At 37.0% G+C, this 20364-nt stretch overlaps 1 protein-coding gene across 1 annotated transcript; it reads left to right on the forward strand.

The window, feature by feature from the left end:
* Positions 1-9994: 9994 nt before the first annotated feature.
* LOC125192900 (Pentatricopeptide repeat (PPR) superfamily protein) lies at positions 9995-11758 on the forward strand. The gene has a single exon (XM_048090578.2). The coding sequence runs from the start codon at positions 10034-10036 to the stop codon at positions 11537-11539; it is 1506 nt and encodes a 501-aa protein (XP_047946535.1). The 5' UTR covers positions 9995-10033; the 3' UTR covers positions 11540-11758.
* Positions 11759-20364: the final 8606 nt, after the last annotated feature.

Here is a 20364-nt window from a genome sequence, read left to right on the forward strand (position 1 = left end):
TGTGTTGAAAAAGTTAGTGAAACGTGAGATCCGCTGCCAAAAGTAGTAAAAGTAAGTGTCAAATATTTCACAAAACTGCTCTTTTTGAAATTCAAGATGATTACTTGGTGATTAAAAGTGGACGGAATGAGTACTTACAACATATAGATAAAAGTAGTTAATTTCAAAACTTTGGAACTTTTATATTGTTCTAAAAAATGGTCACCTATTCTTTTTAAAGTTCAAGCTGACCACTTGTATTAATGTGTTATGCGTTATATCGATTTAAGTGAGTACTTTTGAAAACGAACATCTTCATTTTTTATATTATGTATTCGGCTTGTGGCTTTTTATATTTTTGTATTATGCATCTTTTTATTTATTATTGTTAGTATAACTATTTTATTAAATTTATAATTATCAAAATTTTGTTTATTAAAATTTATTAAAATAATTATTGTTAGTATAACTATTTTATTAAAATAATAAAAGTATTTAATTAATCTCTCAATAAAATGAAAATTAATTAATTGAACTGATTTTATGAAATTAGGGTTCAACTCAAATGAATATAATCAAACTTAACTAATCAACTTGCAAAGACTTTACAATTACATTACCCTTGCGAAATGAGCTTATCAATCAGATCATCATCACCATCGATCGAAAGCTATTTTTTGAGAGAAGTGAGAAAATTGGATGGGAAGAGTGACGTGAGATAATTGGATTGAAAAAAAATTAAATGAGAGCAGGGTATTTTATAGGTGAAAATTTAGAATTAAAAAAAAAAATGGAAAATCGCGCTAGGCAGTTGCACGTGCATGCCGAGAGTCGTCGCTCGGCCTTTCCTGTGCAATAGGCATCGTCTGCACAGCGGCGAGACAACGTCGCTATTGTAAATGCTCTGAGTTAGTGACATGCCGAATATATTGTTAGTATAACTATTATATTAAATTCGTTTACCTTTCTGAGTATGGGATCGAGGCATACGAATTTTTCATATTAAGGATTTTTTTTGGCTTTTTCTTTATTTTCTCTTCTTTTTGTTATTATTTTCTCTCACAAAAATATAAGAATGGACTAAACTATTCCACTTAAGATTTGAAACCCATTCTGATACATGAAACTCGGGGTAATGACACCATACATACAAAATGTTTCACCATTGTTTCAAATTAGTAAAAAAAGTACTCTCTCCTTCCCAAGATAAGCGACCTACTTCTTTTGGACACGGGATTTAAGGAATGGTATTTAAATTATAAGTTAAAGTGGAGAGAGTAAAGTATGAGAGAGGGAAAAGTAGAGGAGAGAAGAGAGAATAAAGTAGGTGGAGAATAAAGTAAAATAGATGACTTTTTGCTAAAAATGGAAATAAGTCACTTATAGTGGGACACCCCAAAAAGGAATATAAGTCACTTATCTTGGGACGGAGGGAGTATTAAGTTTACATATTTCACACAAAAAGTTTAATTAGTGTTTCAAATTAATACTCCTTACGTCCGCGAATAGGAGTCTCATTTCAATCTCACACGGGTTTTAAGAAATGTTAAGAAAAGTGGGTGGAAGAAAGTTAATGAAATATGAGTCTCATTGATAAGTTTTCAATGATATGTGAATGAGTTAGTGGGATTGAGACCTCTTCACCATTTTTAATAATTATGAACCGGGACTTCTATTCGCGGATGGACAAAAATGAAAAAGTGGGACTCCTATTTGCGGACGGAGGAAGTACATTCCTTCCAAATCCCTGTCACACCGTTAGTTTTCTTATTTTTCTCATCATATTCATAATTCATTCCAAAATTATTCTTTTCTTTTATTAAAGTTGATTGCGAAGATTATGCAAACAAAACTAGTGAAACACCCTAACAAAGAAAAAATCTTTCATGTAAAGTCATTCCTTAATCTCCATAGATATCACAATTCACAGACACACACATATATAGAGAGAGAGAAAATGACGTTCAAACATACCAATCATGTCTATGGCTCGTCAACTCGGCATGGGTAGTGAACGACATTCACAGATCAAGAAACCACCACTATTGGTGTCAGCATTGTCGCTGCTTCAGCCAAATCCGCCATGAGCTCGAAGTCTCGAGGAATGAGAGGGGCAGGGATCGAGTGGCGGCGGTGGTGGAGAGTGAGTGAGGAGCAGCCCAGTTTGCAAGGATGATTTTGAGATTGGAGAGAATAGGATGGAAAAAATAAGAAAACTAACGGTGTATTAATTCGGACCGCTAATTAAACTTTTTATATTAAATTTGTAAACTTAATATTTTTTTTACTAATTTGAAATTGTGGTTTCTAACTCAAATCTCTCACTCTCTTCTCTAATATATCTGCTTGAATAAATAGAGATTATAGCTCTAAACTGCTTTGAATAATAGAGAATAATATGAGAAAAGATGAAGACAGAGAGATGATCAAATGTAAAACTTGAATATTAATTTGTGATGATCACTCGATCGTAAATAGACAGAAAAAATACTAGCTTAACCACTAAAACACGTACTGCAGCAATTAATCCACTAACTAATCAACTAATAAGACTCCTAAAAAATAGCAACTAAACTTAACTAGAAAGATACTGCAGAGAACAACTCAAAGACTTGCTGATACAGATTATTCGAATAACAGAAATATTAAATTTGAAATACTAAACTTAAAATTCAAATCCAAGTCTAATTCACTTCACCACATATCTCCTCCTTGGATTAGACCCCTGGACACACTCCAACTTCATGAATGAGTTGACTGAACCTGCTCACAGCAAGAGGTTTAGTAAACACATCGGCAATTTGATCTTCTGTTTTGTAGTAGCTCAACTTCACTTCATCATCTTGCTGAACTTCTCTAAGATAGTAGAACCTTAGCTTGAAATGCTTTGTCTTGCCATGAAACGTTGGATTTTGTGAAATGGCAATGGCTGCTTGGTTGTCCACATGTAGTATAGTTGGATTGCTCTCCTTCATGCCCAGATCACACAACAATTTCCTTAACCAAATAACATGTTTAGCAGCTGCCGTTGCTGCTACAAACTCAACTCAGCTTCTGCAGTGGATTGTGCAACTACTTCTTGCTTCTTTGTGCTCCATGAGAAGCATCCTGATCCCAAAGAGAAACAAAAACCTGTTGTACTCTTCATGTCCTCTGCTGAACCACCCCAATCACTATCCACATAGCCAACCAGCTTCATTTCTTGAACTTACATAAATCTCACACCATAGCCTTGAGTTCCTTTCAAGTACCTAAGTACTCTCTTTGTTGCTGTAAGATGTTCTTCATTTGCACAGTGGAGAAATCGAGACAGAATACTCACAACATGTTGAATATCTGGTCTGGTAGCTGTGAAGTACATCAAGCATCCCACCATCTTCCTGTATTCACCTTCAAGTTCTGACTCCTGCTTGCTTCCCCTGCTCAACTTCTCCTTCTGATTCGCGGGAGTTGAAACTGACTTGAATTCATTCATATTGAAACGCTTTAGCACCTCCTTGGTATACTTCTTTTGACATAGAAAAATGTCATCTTTCTTCTGATGAACTTCCATGCCTAAGAAATATGCCATTTTCCCAAGATCAGTCATTTCAAACTCCTTCATTAATCCATCTTTTAGCTTCTGAATTTCACTTTCTTCATCTCCAGTAACTAACAGATCATCCACATAAATGGACACCACGACCAGACCACTCTTATTTTGTTTAAAATAAAGAGTCACTTCACTCAAGCTTTTTTGAAATCCGAGCTGCTGAAGATGAGCATCAATCTTGTTGTACCAAGCCCTTGGAGCTTGCTTTAAACCATATAAAGCTTTGTTGAGTTTGTAGACTTTCTCCTTCCGACCTTCAACAATAAAACCATCAGGCTGGTTAACATAAATTTCCTCACTTAGCTCACCATCGAGAAAGGCTGATTTTACATCTAACTGGTAGACATTCCATCGTTTCTGAGCAGCAACAGTAAGTAACAGCCTGATAGTATCCATTCTAGCAACTGGAGCAAATATATCAGAGTAATCAACCCCACTTACTTGAGCATACCCTTTGACAACTAGCCTGCTTTATATTTGTTCACCGTGCCATTTGGATTCAACTTTGTTTTGTAAATCCAGTTGACACCTATAACTTTTTTGTGTGAAGGCTTATCCACCAGCTCCCAAGTATTGTTCTTGTTCGATCCTTCATGGCATTCAACCATTCTCCACTTGCTTTGGCTTCCTCTATGGAACCTGGTTCGATCAATGCTACATTACACCTAGCATAGATCTCACCAAGTGACCTGGTCCCTCTTACAGGTTCATGGTCGATTGATTCCTCAATCAGGAGCTCAGTTTCAACTTCACCATTTTGCTCATTTTTGCTCTTCAATGCAATCACTTCTGGAGCTTCATTGTTCCCCTTTTCATCTCCTGTCTCTTTCCATTTCTTATCTTCAAGAAAGGTCACACATCTCTGCTTACAATAACCTTATTCTCGGTTGGACAATACACTCTATAAGCCTTTGATTGTGAGCTATAACCCATAAATATTCCAGCCTTTCATCTTTGATCTAACTTGTCTCTTCCAATTGAATGAGTAAGATAGAAACATAAACATCCAAATATTCTCAAATTACTGACCTTTGGCTTGTAACCATGCCAAGCTTCAAATGGAGTGAGATTGGTAAGTGCCCTCGTTGGTAATATATTCAGCAAAAACACCGCAGTATTCACAGCTTCTGCCCAGAAAGGTTTGGCTAGCTGTTTCCCATGGAGCATACATCTTCCCATCTCCACGATACTTCTATTTTTCCTTTCACTCACTCCATTTTGTTGAGGAGTGTAAGGAACAGTGAATTTGTGTTTAATACCAGCAGCTTCACATATTTCTTTGAATCTGTTGGAGGTGTATTCACCTCCATTATCTGTCCTCAAGATCTTGATCTTGCAGTTTGTCTCATTCTCCACCTCATGTTTGAACTTGAGGAAGACTCCATCAACTTCTGCTTTCTGTCTAAGGAAGTATACCCAACAAAATCGTGTAGAATCATCTATGAATGTCACAAAATACCTGTTCCCATTCAGAGACTTTTCTGGCATTGGACCATAAATATCTGAGTGCACCAGCTGAAGCTTTTCCCTCGCTCTCAAGCTTGATCTCTGAAATGGTTTCCTTGCAAGTTTCCCTTCCAAACAAGTCTCACAGTCATCCATTCTTCCTTCCAGCTGAGGCATATCTTCTGCAAGACCATTTCTTTGCATATACTCCAGGCCTTTGCAATGAAAATGACCCATTCTCCTATGCCATAACTCCTTCTGTTCACCTTGCACACAAGCCATAGCTGTGCTCCCTCTTTTTGCAGGATCAAATGCAAAGACTTTATTTTGTATTGGAATTTTGAAGAGAAATTTCCCATCTTTGCTGGAAATGACACACCTTTGATTTTCGAAAGTCACACTCATCCCTTCTCCACTAACTGTCCCACACTTAGAAGGTTTTGGTCTAATTTGGGAACAAAGACATCAGATAATAGCTTCATACCTCCGGTTCCTTCAAGCAATACATTGCCTTTGCCTTTTACTTCTAGCAATTCTCCATTTCCTATCCTCACAGTGATATCAACATCTTTGTTGTCTATCTCAGTGAAGATAGATTGGTTTCCAGACATGTGGTTTGAACACCCACTATCCACCAACCATCCTTCACTTGTAGTTCCAGTGGCATGACACGAAGCAACAAACAATTGCTCCACTTCTCCTGTAGCAGCCTGTGCCTCTCCTTGTGGTGAGTTATTCCCCTTGCAAATACTTTCAATATGGCCCATCTTTCCACATTTTCTGCATTTAACATTTGGTCGCCTCCAACATTTAAAGAACGGGTGACCAGTCTTCCCACAATGTTTGCAGGCTTCGTTACTACCTTTTCCAGAATGAGATCCAGCAGCATTAGTATTGGATATTTTGGTGTCTGCCTTCTTCTTCCAGGGACTACCATGCTTCACCTTGGCTCGCATTGCACCTTCAATAGTTGCTTCACCCGACCTCAACATCTTCCTTTGCTCTTGTGCTTGAAGAGCATTCACAACTTCAGCAAATAACATCTCCGAGATTTCTTTGGTGTTCTCAAGAGAGGCTATTGTTACTTCAAATTTTTCAGGCACAGAACATAGGAGTTTTTCAATCAGTTGTTCATCTCCTAGATCAGTGCCTAAAACAGCCAATTTGTTGGCAGTCTCCAGTAGCTTATCTGCAAATTCTTGAATTGATTCACCATCCTTCATCTGCAGCCTTTCAAGTTCCCGTTTCAGATTCATCGCCTCATGGATTTGATTCTTTTGTTTCCTTCATACTCCTTTTTCAAAAACTCCCAAATACTCATAGCAGAATCTAGATGCATGATTCTATTGAATATTATGATGGGGTTTGGTGTCCCTTGCACAGCGGAAGACTTGTACAAAATAAATAAATCAGATACAGATTTATTTGACCGATTATGCGATTAATCAATTCACATGTTAAACAGGTAATTGCATGCTAGAACGCAAATAATTCATGCTTAGAAAAATATAAATCCTAAATATGATTTCTACGGTTTAGGGTTACCGATTTTGATTCTCCAAAGAATCGTCGATTGCTCGCGCCTTCTCCACGTGATGATCTTCGATACTAGACCACGGATCTTCTCACCGGTTCCCGAACTGTATCTCAATATCAGGATGGGCTGATCTTATCAAAATACTAGGACTCGAATAAAGAAGACACAAAATCACGGAGGAGAGCTGGAAATTTCGACTCCTTCTGTAGAGAGAGGAGATCGAAAATTTCAAATTAAATTATGTGTCTGTCTCTCCTTTATTCTCCTATTTATATTAACTTTCTTTTGGGCCCAAACAGAGATCTATGGAAGGTTTTGGATATGGGCTCCCCCAATTAGCTTTTTACTAATTAAATTGAACCCACAATTTAATACAAGCTTATATTAGAATATTACGAGCAGCCACTACAGAAGTAATATTGAACTCTCCCCATCCAAATCCGAGATTACAAGTAATCCGGGTTTCCACTTTGTTTATTATTTATTTCCCGCGCTTAAGATATAAATGTCCATTAATTAATTAATGTTTGCTATGGACTTAATTAATTAATATCTTATTAATTCCAAGAGTGGACTTAGCAAGAAACATTTATTTATTATTCATAGAGTAATAAAACTCCAACTGGCCAGTTTTCCGAATAATAAAACTTTGTTCAAGCTCCTCTTGAGGACATTATCAAACGAGGCTCACCTCGCGCACGATTCAATATTATAGCAATCCTAGCACCGCTAGATATTAATCACCACTACCCAATATATCAGGATTATTGGGTTGCGAAAAACCCGCACCATTTGATAAGTCAAAGTAGTGCATAATCAATACCGTATGCTCAATGCTAACATATGTAGATTAAGAAATAGTATTTTATCAAAACCTAGTCTTTCAGTAGATAGCATAAAGACACGTCTTGCTGTTAGATCCGTTCAGTGCTATACCACACCAATGTCATCTTATTTCAGTAAGGCTTAGAAATATGCAGACTGACATTACAACCTTTCACGATAGGTAGCCAAAGCCTATCTAGGTTGTGAAATTCTTCTTTTTCTTTTGCAAAGCATTGCATAGATCTGACCGTGTTACCTTAAAGTGGACGACGCCCACAACCGGTCTACTAAGCAAAAGACTTAGACTTTGTTTACTTCTTATGCATTTAAATGTTTGTAAAACATCTTATAAATGCACAAGCAAACACAATGTAATAATAATAGTGATTCTATTCGTGCGAGACTGCTCGAATAATACTGAATTGGGTTAAAAGTGAATTGTAGAGTTTTACGTATACAAACAAGATTCTGTTTGCGCGAAACTTGCTCGAAACATGCTTTTCAGTATACCAAACCAAACATATTATAGGAGTGATAGCAGCATATAGACTGGATCTCGCCTTCGCTTTCCTGGTAACTCGTTCCCTGTTAGCCCTGATTTGGGCTACTGTTGGATTGTCTCCCAAAGGAGGTACTTCGTAGTCATCCTCCACAGCCTCCCACAAGTCAGCCCCTTCTAGAAAGGCCTGCATCCTTATTTTCCAGATCTGGTAGTTGCTCCCATCAAGAATTGGAGGAGCAACACTCATGACTCCTGCAGCCATCGATCCAGTTTCCATCGCCCTTAAGATGCTAAAGGCTCTAGATACCATTCTGTGGTTTCTAACTCACAAATCTCTCACTCTCTTCTCTAATATATCTGCTTGAATAAGCAGAGATTATAGCTCTAAATTGCTTTGAATAATAGAGAATAATATGAGAAAAGATGAAGACAGAGAGATGATCGAATGTAGAACTTGAATATTAATTTGTGATGATCACTCGATCTTAAATAGACAGAAAAAATACTAGCTTAACCACTAAAACACGTACTGCAACAACTAATCCACTAACTAAGCAACTAATAAGACTCCTAAAAAATAACAACTAAACTTGACTAGAAAGATACTGCAGAGAACAAGTCAAAGACTTGCTGTTACAGATTATTTGAATAACAGAAATACTAAATTTGAAATACTAAACTTAAAATTCAAATCCAAGTCTAATTCACTTCACCACAGAAACAATTGTGAACCTTTTTATATGTATGGTGTAATTACCCCGTGAAACTCCATTCCTAAAATTTCTCCGCACCAAACCCCCCACCATTTCTCTTGTTCGACGTGGCAATGAGCACTGTTACCACCATGGTCGAGTTGATGGCGTTGTTGAGCCCTTCCACGTGTATTTTGTCAAGTCGCTTCGCAAATCTTTGCACTCACCTCCTCGTCTGGCATGTGCTCCAGGTGTTAGACCTTGTTCTTGAGCTTGCCGGCTCGGGCTTGATCGTCCTCACGCTCACGACGTCGTACTCCTACATGATGGCTGCGGCGCCCATGGCTTGTTGACTAGCTTCGTGTCTGTTTCTTCCGGTCTAGCAGCATCTTCACAATTTGCAGAGATTGCTTAGAATTCATTGTGTTCTTTTGAAATTTAAATGAAATGAGAGGCATAGATGCATTACTTGAGCTCTTCCTTTGGGAGTGGCCATGTGCAAATCAGTGTTCTCTTAAGTCTCGAGTATATTGATAGTGGGGAATTTGGCGTGGAAAAATTTAGTCTATTTTATAGTAGTAGTACTATTTTGGTAAGCAAAACAATAAGAAAAAACAGAAAATTTTTAAAAATTCTTATTCCAAAAAATCTGCATTCAAAAGGTCAGCGATAGGGGTGCTTATTCGGCCGGTTCCGATTATAACCGGATCAGTTGTCCGGTTACAAAATTTTCTAAATTCAAGACCGGAATCGGAATCGGAACCGACCGGTTCCAGTTTGGAACCGATTGGTTAAGAACTGGCCGGTTCCTGCTTGGAACCGAAGAACTAGTTTGTCATCTAATTTTAATTCAAATTTTTACTCGAATAAAAATTTAAATAATTCTATACCTAAAAATAATAATAATCCAACGTCTAAAAATATAAAATTCATGAACTTAATCCTAAAAGTACGAATAAGCACGAGTCAAATAATAAAACACTAACAAAGCAACAATATTCATCTTCCAATAACTAAAAATTTTAAATAATTAAATACCTAAAAAAGTCCAACACTTAAAATATTCGATAAGTCAATACCTAAATTATAAAATAGGATTATGAAACTTGAATAATATTAATATTATACGGAGTATTAAGTTATATTAATATGAAATTATAAACTATAAATTAAAAATTAAATTAAAATTTAATCTCATTCACGGTTAGGATTCGGTCGGTACCGTTAGAACCGGAGCCGGATTTATCAAAAAAATTGGAACCGGTACCAAAACTGGAACCGAATATTTCAATTTTGCTTTCTCAATTAACCGGTCGATTTCGGTTTTGATTTCGATTAACCGAGAACCGGTTAAGCACCTTAGTCAGTGATATTGAGACTTATATTGCGAAATTTCTCTTATTTAAGGAAATGAGTTCAAAAGATTACAAACTGATGTTTCTAACAACAGTTGGGTAAAAATGTTAAAGAGAGTAAAGCGATTCATAGCAGCTGAAGAAATTCACCCATGGCGGCACAAGATCTCTGCAAATCAATCCACAACAAATTCATTCTCATCATGTTCTTCAAAATCTTCCTCTTTGTGCAATTACTACCTAAGAAAAACAAGAAAGTGGCCAATTCAACCGCACAACAGACAATTGCCTGATTTTTTCGCTTTTCAATTAGCTAAGAAATCCTTCAAACAATCGATCAAAAACTCCAAATCTCATCTTCTTCGTGACCTAATCGACGCTTGTGCTGCTTACGAAGTCGAACCCACTCCGCAGTCGTTCCATTTCCTTTTCAAAATTTTGATTCAAAGCCGCACTTCAAATTGCCAACACCAAATCCAGCAAATTTTGAACCACATTGAAAAATTCGAAAACTTCGAGACACCCGCGTGCGTCTTCATCGATCTAATCAAGTTTTACGGTGAAAACGACATGTTCGATGATGCTGTTGAGCTTTTCTTGGCGACTCCAAGGTTTAGGTGTGAGCCATCGGTAGAAACGTTGAACGCTTTGCTTTCAGTTCTTTGTAAGGTTGAAAAGGGAATGAAGATTGTGCCTACAATATTAGTCAAGAGCCAATCGATGAATATTCGGATTGAAGAATCCACTTTCGAAATCTTAATTAGGGCTCTTTGCAGAATTGGGAGGGCGAGTGATGCTTTGGGGATACTGAATCAATTGGTGGAGGAAGGTTTCGATTTGGATCAAAAGGTTTGCTCTTTGATGCTCGCGACGATGTGCCGGCGGCTGAATTACGGCGTCGGCGGCGATGATGGTGAAATTTGGGGGTTTTTTGATGAGCTCAAATGTTTAGGGTTTAAACCCAAGAGCGATGATTTCTTGAATGTAATTAGGGTTTTGGTGAAAAGGGGGAAAGGCATGGATGCATTGGGTTTATTAAAGCAGATGAAGACGAATAAAATTGAGGCTAATGTTATGTGCTATCATCTAGTGCTTGATTGGTTGATCTGCAACAAGGAGTTTCCAGTTGCAGATAAGGTGTTTGATGAATTGCTTGTGCTGGGGTTAGTCCCAAATATACACACGTACAATGTGCATATAAATGGTCTATGCTTGCAAGGAAAGGTAGAGGAAGGGATATCGATGTTTCATTCAATGGAGGAGTTAGGGTGTGCGCCCGACTTGAACACGTATAGGGCTATCTCAAGCGCACTCTATAGAGCAGGGGAGCTAAGCCGGGTGCGAGATATGTTGCAAGAAATGCGGCTGAAATGCACGTGTTTAGATCAGCATATGTATGAGATTCTGATTGATAGCTTTGCTGTTGATGGTGACGTGGAAGGGGCTTGCGGTTTGATAGATGAATTGTTGGAGGAAAGCCATGTTTATGATTCAAAGGGTTTAGATAAAATCATGTGTTGGTTGTGCAAGATTGGTTTGCAGGGAAGAGCAGAGGAGCTGGTCGAGAAGATGGTCGTAGAGGATCTTGCAACGGGCATGGAAAGTGGGTAGTTCAAGGATCTGATCTCGCTTTGGTCCTCTTCCCCGGAGGTATCTCGTATATGCATATACTTCGTTTGGAGCTTGAGTTTTAATGGCTACATCTGTCTGTGATTTGATGTGGCACCATTAGACCTTGCTGATTTGAATTTCATTCCTATTAGTTGTAGCAGTGACCATTAATATAGGTTACAAATATTTCATCAAAAGATATTCATTGTTTTTGTGTTATGAATGTGAAAGTAAAGCTACAATTTATGATAAAATATATATACCTGAATTTATCAGAACCAATTGCCATAGATAATAAGTACTTGTACAAAATAGGAGCACGCGCAACGCTGGAGTTCCGACAGGACAAGATGGCGTTGAGTGAGCTTATAATTCGACAGTTTGAAATACTGAAGACGGATGACCTCACATATACATGTTAAATCGGCACGAGAAGACATACCCAAGCATAGGTACATCATGTGACGTTCCCAATGGCCTATACAAATAACCAGCCAAAGGTCTGAGTTTGAGAATGTGACTTCTCTACTTTGTGCATGAATGGATCAATGCCTAAGTTCGAGGCACCCAGTGGGTCAGATGACATATTCTTTGTAATAAATGACAAAGAAAAGATGAAAAATTTAATATGGCTCCTGGAAATAGAATTCAAGATAATTTTAAAGATGAGTTTCCAGAGGTGCCTAACTCTCCTGATGCACCACATAATGGAGACAATATGGAGATGATCTTTTTTATGTGCGGGATGAGGAGGAGTCGGTGGTTTCTACCGAATCTCGTAACCATTTTCGATGTATCTCTCGAGATAAGTCCATATAATCTTCATTTGTCCGATCCTTCAACCTGAAACCTGCAATGTCATCAAGACCTATTGTCGCAATTTTGTGACTAAGATATTTTTATAATGAAAATGGTTAACATTTGCAGGCCTTTGCCGGTAGTGATGAGTGAATATAAATGCTCCAAAACATGATGAAGAACTGAGTTAAATTTTGAAATTTTACAATACGCCAACCAATTCATAAAATCGTAGGAGTATTAGTTGATATACACGTTGTGAAATAACAAAACAGATGAATTCGAACACAAATTTATGGAGTATATTTATTGGGGATGGGGGATTTTGGATTATCTCATGGTCTCGGACATTGGACTAAACTTAAGAAATATAAATACTATTCATGTCCTTTAAAACTAGAAACCATTACATTTTGATTTTGTCCCTTAAAAATTGTTACTACGCCTTGAATCTATATAGATTATGTTTCCTAATTAGGATAGGATTATTTTTTCGAATTAGGATAGGATCTCATGTGTGCCTATTTATATGGGAATATGACACATAATTCTGTGATCTGAGATCCAATCTGAATTCTGTAGCCACAATCTGAAAACACTCTGAATAAAATCTGTTCTCCGTTTCCGCCCGTGGACGTAGCCAACACAACGTTGGTGAACCATGTAAATTATGTGTCTCTTTACATTTCTGTTTGTCTCGATTACACAATTGCTCTATTCTATCACAACAAACTGGTATCAGAGCCTGGTTTTCGAACCTAGGGATTTTGAATTCCGCATCTGTTAGGGTTTTTGTGTTAATCGATCAAGATGTCTGCTCTGAACGTGAAGGTCGACAAATTCACTAGGAGAAATAATTTCGGTTGATGGCAGATCTGAGGCAAGGAAGGAGAAGCATGTTCATCTGGCATTGTAATGATGCATCTGCAAGGGATAATTCAAGTTAAGGTGGAGATTTGTTAGTATGTCTTGAATCCGTATAGATTATGTTTCCTAGTTAGGATAGGTTTATGTTTCTAAATTAAGATATGATCTCATGTGTGCCTATTTATATGGAAGTAGAGCACATAATTCTGTGATCTAAGATTCAATCTGAAATCTGAAATATGTAGCCACAATCTGAAAACACTCTGAATAAAATCTGTTTTTCGTTTCCACCCGTGGACGTAACCAACGTAACGTTGGTGAACCACGTAAATTCTGTGACTCTTTACGTTTTTGTTTGTCTCGATTACACAATTACTCTATTCTGTCACAACAAAAATAAAAAAAAAATTATTTTAGAATATCTTAATCGGGGTGCACTATGGTGACACCATAGTTAAAATGACAACTTAGGCAAATAATCTGCGATACATAAGCATGTTGGGAATAATCGCAGCGGAAATTGCAATAAATAAATCCACAAAAGAATCTATTTAGGAGATTATGTAGATCGATTCAATTTCATGCTTGAACATGTAGAGACATAATTGCGCAATTAATCACATAATTTAAATTAAATTATGATGTTGAATACTTACAATAATGATTCTCCAAAGAATTGAAGTGGCTTGCTACTTCTCCACGTGTGGATCTTGAAGCTTGATTGTGAATGCAAGACCAAAGATCTTCTAACCTATGACCCTTAACTCTGTAGATCTAAATTCCTTGTGGGAGGAATCTTTTAGAAATTATAAGGATCTTGAAGGAGAAGACAAGAAAAACCAAGAACACACGAAGAGGAATTTCGAGTTCCTCTATTAGAGAGAGAGGGCCGAAAATTCCAAGTGTGGAGGCTAGGGTTTTGAATTGTTTTTGTCTCCTCTCCTTACATCCTTATTTATAGAGTTTATGATGGACTAGGTTAGGGATCCATAGGACTTGGATTGGGCCTCCCCAATTGGACCTTATTTACTATTTAAATTATAACCCATAATTCAATATAAGGCCAATGGAATATTTCTTGTGCCACTATCGAAGAAATACTGACCGCCCATCCAATCCGTGATTACAAGCAATCCGGGTTAACCTCTTTAATATATTATTTCCCGTGTCTAAGACTTTCTATATCCATTAATTAATTTGTAGTCTGCTATAGACTTTAAATTAATTAATATCTTTTTATTTCCAAGAGTTTGTCTAGTACGAGATGTATATCAAAATATACTTTTCCTTTTCTATTTATTCTTGGATTAAATCCAAACCGGTCGGGTTTCCGAATAATAGAACTTTTCTCGAACACCTCTTGGGGATATAGTCAAACCACGCAGGCACACGATTCAATGTAATAATAAAACTGACACCATACTAGTTATTAATTACTACTACCCAAGATATCAGGAATATTGGGTTACAAAAAACCCGCACCTATTGATAAGTCAAAGCAGCGTATGATTAAATAACGTGTGTCCTATATTATTACAAAGATTAGGAAATATTAAATATCCAAGACATTGTCTTACAGTATATAGCAACAAAGACGTATCTATACTTTAGATCCATTCAATGCTATACCACACCAGTGTCACTAGTCATTCTCAAGGTAAAGACGACTTTCGGATGGACACTGCAACCTTTCACGATAGGTAGCCAAAGCCTATCTAGGTTGTGAAAAAGTTTTACTTCTACAAGGTACCGGTTGGGCCACCTACTGTGATGACCTGTTCCACAACCCAACCTTCAATGTAGAAGACTTAGACTGATTTTACTTTCCGGCGCTTTAATTATATAATTTAATATATAATTAAATACGGTCAATACCCATTAAAGTAAAATACACAGTATGAAGAAAACATTTATTATTCTCATTAAATGAAGAGTGTTTACAATATACAAGCAATTTATCAAATTCAAAATAAACTCGAAAAATGCTTTTTAGTATATCTGTTCCAACAATCTCCCACTTATACTCAAAACATGCTTTCGAGTATACTACTGTCAATTTTCTTCAATTTCTCCCACTTATAGAGAAAGCAGGTCTGAGTCTTTAATGCACTTAACACCTATGCCTTTCATATGACGATTAAACGTCCCGCCCGATAGGGCTTTTGTAAAAGGATCACCAAGGTTGTTTTCTATTGCAATTTTGACTACGTATATGTCTCATCTCTGTACAATCTTCCGAATGATATGATACTTCCTCTCTATGTGTTTGTTTAGCTTTATCAGGTCGTGTTTACCTTGAGTTAGATGCAAGGCCAGAGTAATCATAACAAAATATAATACTCATTTTCATACTCAGAATCACAGTCAGAGCTACTAGGAAATTACCGAGTTGAATAACTACCTTAGCAGTTTCTGATGAAACCACACTTGTAATATTCATGATAGAGTCTATGATGTAATCACACTCCTTCATAACTCAGTTTTCAACTCCTAACGGAACACATAGTCAGAGGATGACTTGCTCGATCATCGATCAATTATTAAAATCTAATCGATATAACCTAAAGGACATAACATGGATGACTGGTAAACTAGAGCATACCGTTTAGTCTTCTTCAAGTATTATGGTATGATCTTTACTGAATCCAATGTCCTTGGCCATGGTTAACATGATATCAAACTTCTATGCCATCGGAAAGCTAATATCTTACTTAATTCACATCATAGCATACACGAGACTTCCACTTGTGGAACTTGTCTCATTCTTCTTGATCTCATTTAGTGTCGAAAAACACTTGACTAGAGACAAGATAATTCCATCTAGAGAAAAACTTTTCTTTGGAATTTTCAATGCAAAAGTGTCTAAGTATTGTATAGATGTAGGATTTTGTTAAGAAAAACATAACATTCTTTTCTAGCAATCTAAGGACTTAGATGCTTAGAATGTAACTAGTTTATCTCAAACCCTTCATCGTTAAATTGGGTAGACGACCAGTTTCCTACGCTAGATACTTAGTTGTTTGTCAACTTTTATAGATGTCATCATCGTAGAGTACCAAAAAAATAAAATACCAAATATAGTGTACTTTCAACTTTCTTGTACTTGTAGCTATGTTAAGGGCACTTGTCAATATCAAAAGATTTGACAACGATGATGAAACACATGTTCTATGATTTAGATCCTTTCCTAAGACCATGAATGATCTACATAAGCTTCCAAATCACGTGTTTCTTGCCCTTCACTACATAACCATTAAGATGTTCTATGTAGATGATTTCCTCAAGACTTCTACCAAAGAGAACTGTCTTGACAATCATAACACATACATCCTAATTTATGTAGGCTACCATAGACAATATAATACAGATCGATTTAGGCAGAATGGCAGGAAAGAAGAAGATTCTCTCTGGGCATAACCCACTAGCCATTATTCTAGCCTTTTAAGATCCATGTTTACACTTGTCGATTCACTAGCTCCCACTGGCTTAAACAGTTTATGGTAGTGTCGCAAGTCTTGTAGACATTCTTTGTGTATCTATGATTACTATTCTGAATCTATCGTCTTTTAAAAAAACGATTATCGGAATAAGCCAATGCTTTCTTGTAGTTACAGGGATTAGGTTCAAGTTGATCTAAGAGTGAGTCTAAAAACTCTCTTAGGTCCATGAACTTATCATGTTCGCAAAGAACGCTCCCACTACGACATGACTCTTACAATCATAAGTACAACGTCTATCTGAATGAGTCAATGTATCCTTGTAGTTACAGGGATTAGGTTCAAGTTGATCTAAGACTGAGTCGGATGACTCCCTTAGGCACATGAACTTATTATGTTCGCAAAGAACGCTCCCACTACGACATGACTCTTACAATCATAGGTACAACGTTGTTTTCCTTAGTGCACAGGTTTCCAATGGTATGACTTCTTGGTTAAGATGGAAAATAGATATTCTCATTATCTTGAGAATCATCAAGTCTGTTAGGCTTGTAGTTCTTCTCATAATCTTCATCCAAATCTAGTATTCGTATAAACAAATACCTTTTAGTTCTGAAGAATTTTAGAACTTATACCATTTCTATCATTTGGGATAACCTTAAAACACACCTCAGTACATAACTCCAATTACTTGGATACCTTTTTCCAAACATGTGTTGGAATAACTCCACACCTTGAGATGTGTTGGACTAGACTTACCTCTAGTCCACAACTCGTGTGTTGTAGAAGGTACTGATGCCATGGTAGTTTCTTTAAGGCATAACTCGTTGTTTCCAACGTATATCTCGTCAATGATAAGGTGTTATTGAGTAAAACTGTTCATATATCGAACTTATCATAGAGAGACTTTGATATCTTCTTATATGACAATCCCATTCTTTAGAAGAATGCTCGGAGTAGTCAACTAGGATTTAACTCCCACTACTGATCTTAACTCATTGCTCGTCTCTTATGGTATAAACCAATTAGACTTGCTAGTCTTTTTATGTTGCATCTCTATAAGTATTCTGAATCAAATGATTCTAACTTATAGTGCATCAACTAGACTTTCTTGACTTTCAAGCTATTTAACAAACAAGCTACTAAAATCACTTGAGTTAGATAAAATCAGTTTGAACAATCTCTAAGTACTTTCTTGGCCTTATGTCTAAGTGCCACAAATACTTTATCGTTCATAGTTTAAGAAGTTGAACGGTTGTGTAAAGCTCAATTTTGTTGCATTTATATTGTTTAGATTAGATACTATAATATTTTTCTATGGTACTATGATAAATGTTCGAATCACATTTTTCAATAATGCACGCATTATAAAATGACATCGAACATTGCTCAATCATATACAAGTTTAGAAACTGAAACTGAATTCTTTCTAAACAAAATTGTACCAACAAAATATTACTTATCAACTCAAAACAATAAAGTGAGCATAAATAAATAGCTCCCACTGCAACAACTACCCAACTGGATTTGGAACTCTCTTTTAGAAGTTGCATTGCTACCGAAGTCATTGTCCTTTTAATGAAGAGGTCAATCCGACTTACAATGCATCTCCTCTTTGCTTCTTCACCAAAATTTTTCTTGTCTTTCTTGCTTTCTAGCAGACATTGATGACAATTCAACTATTCTCTCTTTTCATTGCTAGTCTTTTGTTTGATAAAACTAAGACATAGAAAAGATGTAGCTTTAATGAATTCGTCAACCATCATGTTATTTTTCTCCAACAGTAATAAAGTGAATATAATGCTGAAGGCTTCCAACTTTTCAGTAACAACCTTCTTATAGTCACATCTTATTACGATTGTCGGTGAAATGAGTATAAAATTATTTGAGTAACCGAATCATAAGATTCTTCAAAACATTCTATCTTTGTTGGATTTCCAATAAAATCTGGACAACGTCCTCATTGGATATCCCTTTAACATCGGTATGTACCAAGACTTGTCCTACTACTTCCAAGAAAGTAGCTTGACATTCTTCCTTAAAGAACTTGTTGAGTACATGCATAAAATGCATTCTCAAACTTCCTTTGTGAAGCGTTGTCGAGGAAATAGAGAACATAAATTTGGTGAATACAAATTTCAATCTTTTAGCAATGAGAATCGTATCCATTTACATTTCCAGTCTACTAAATTTTGGCCTTCGAGTTTTCTTTCAAGATCACGGATAATGGATAAAGCGACATAATTGATATTGACTGAGAAAAAATAAAAGGTATTCATCACACAACCATACATGATAAAGGAATGTAAAACCATAAAACATTCGAGAATTACATATGCTATTAAAACGCTAAATAAACAAGCACCAAAAGATGTCATGGATTATTTAGATTTTAAAAAGTTTTTCTTGGTCACAATACCGACAGATAGTCCAGAGACCATAAGAATGGCATGACTGCCAAATATTGCCTAAGCTAGTACCATAATTCTAGTCCTCAAGAATCTTATCTTGCTTTGAATACTCCTCTAAAGAAAGGTCGCACGCCACTCAATGAGATTCTAAGACCATGGTTAACATCTTTTAAACAATGCTCACTTCATGATAATATTGCTCCCACTGGTCACAATATTCCTTCAAAAATATGCCTTTCATTTAAAAGAACCATTTTAGTTATTCAAATCTTATGAAAGCTGTAAATATTACTAATAACACAACTCCTCTAAAGAAAGGTCGAAATGTTATCTAATTTACTTCACATTTGATTTATGGAGACCATATACAACATGACTGTTCGTAATTATCGCTTAGTCATTTTTAGATAAAATGGTTTTCATTTGATTATCATGCAAGAAAATAAATTATTTAACTCACATAAGATGTAAATCACATAGGCAAATAATTTTGCACACTTTGTCACATCACATATAATCAAATAAATCATTTGATTTTAAACCACTAAGTGTCTAAAACCAAATAATTAAAATAAATCACAATTTATCCTTTCCATGAACCATGGTACTCCGGATAAAAGGGATTAAATAAAACAAATACCCTATTTGAATAAATCAAATATCTAGGGTATAAAAATTAGGTCAAGACCACACATTGGGCCTTGCCTATTAATCGGGCCATCTAAAACCCTAATTAGGGTTTCGCCCTAAAATAAAAACAACTAACCGCTGCCGCCTTATAGGGTTCCGCGCCGCCGCCGTCTTCATCGGGCTGCCCACCCGCCGCCGAACACCGGCAACCACCACCGCCAGCCACGCCGCCGCCAGCTGCCCTGCCGCCTTGATCTGCATGCGGCTTAGCCCACTAGGGTTTCAGCCACAGCCAAGGCTGCCTCGCCGCTGACCTGCCGCTGCCGCCAGCCCTTGCCGCCGGCCTGCCCAACCGCCATCGACGCCGCCAGCCTGGAGCCGCCACTGCAGCGCCGCAGCCGCTGCTTCACAAAGCAGCCGCCACCGCCGCCTGGCCTCCTGCCGCCGCCGCCGCTTGCCGCCGACCAGATCTGCGTGCGGCCGAGCCCGCTAGGGTTTCGGCCGCCGCCTAGGTCTCTCTCGCCGGTCTTGTTCTTCGTCTTGTTTGCTCCATTGTATTACATTTCTTTGTATTCTAACTATTACATTTGTTTACAAAAGAAAAAATACAAGGGAGAAACAAAACCTAATCTACCACGGTCAACCCCCGTGGGTTTACAATAAAACGAAGAACAACAAGATT

This window comes from Salvia hispanica, chromosome 4 (assembly GCF_029641045.1).
Source record: "Salvia hispanica isolate PSC_SH4W2 chromosome 4, Shi_PSC_v1, whole genome shotgun sequence".
Lineage (NCBI taxonomy): Eukaryota > Viridiplantae > Streptophyta > Magnoliopsida > Lamiales > Lamiaceae > Salvia > Salvia hispanica.

Bases quoted from the DNA above. Each gene is read 5' to 3' on its own strand.
- LOC125192900 (XM_048090578.2), top strand. From the start codon at position 10,034: ATGTTAAAGAGAGTAAAGCGATTCATAGCAGCTGAAGAAATTCACCCA.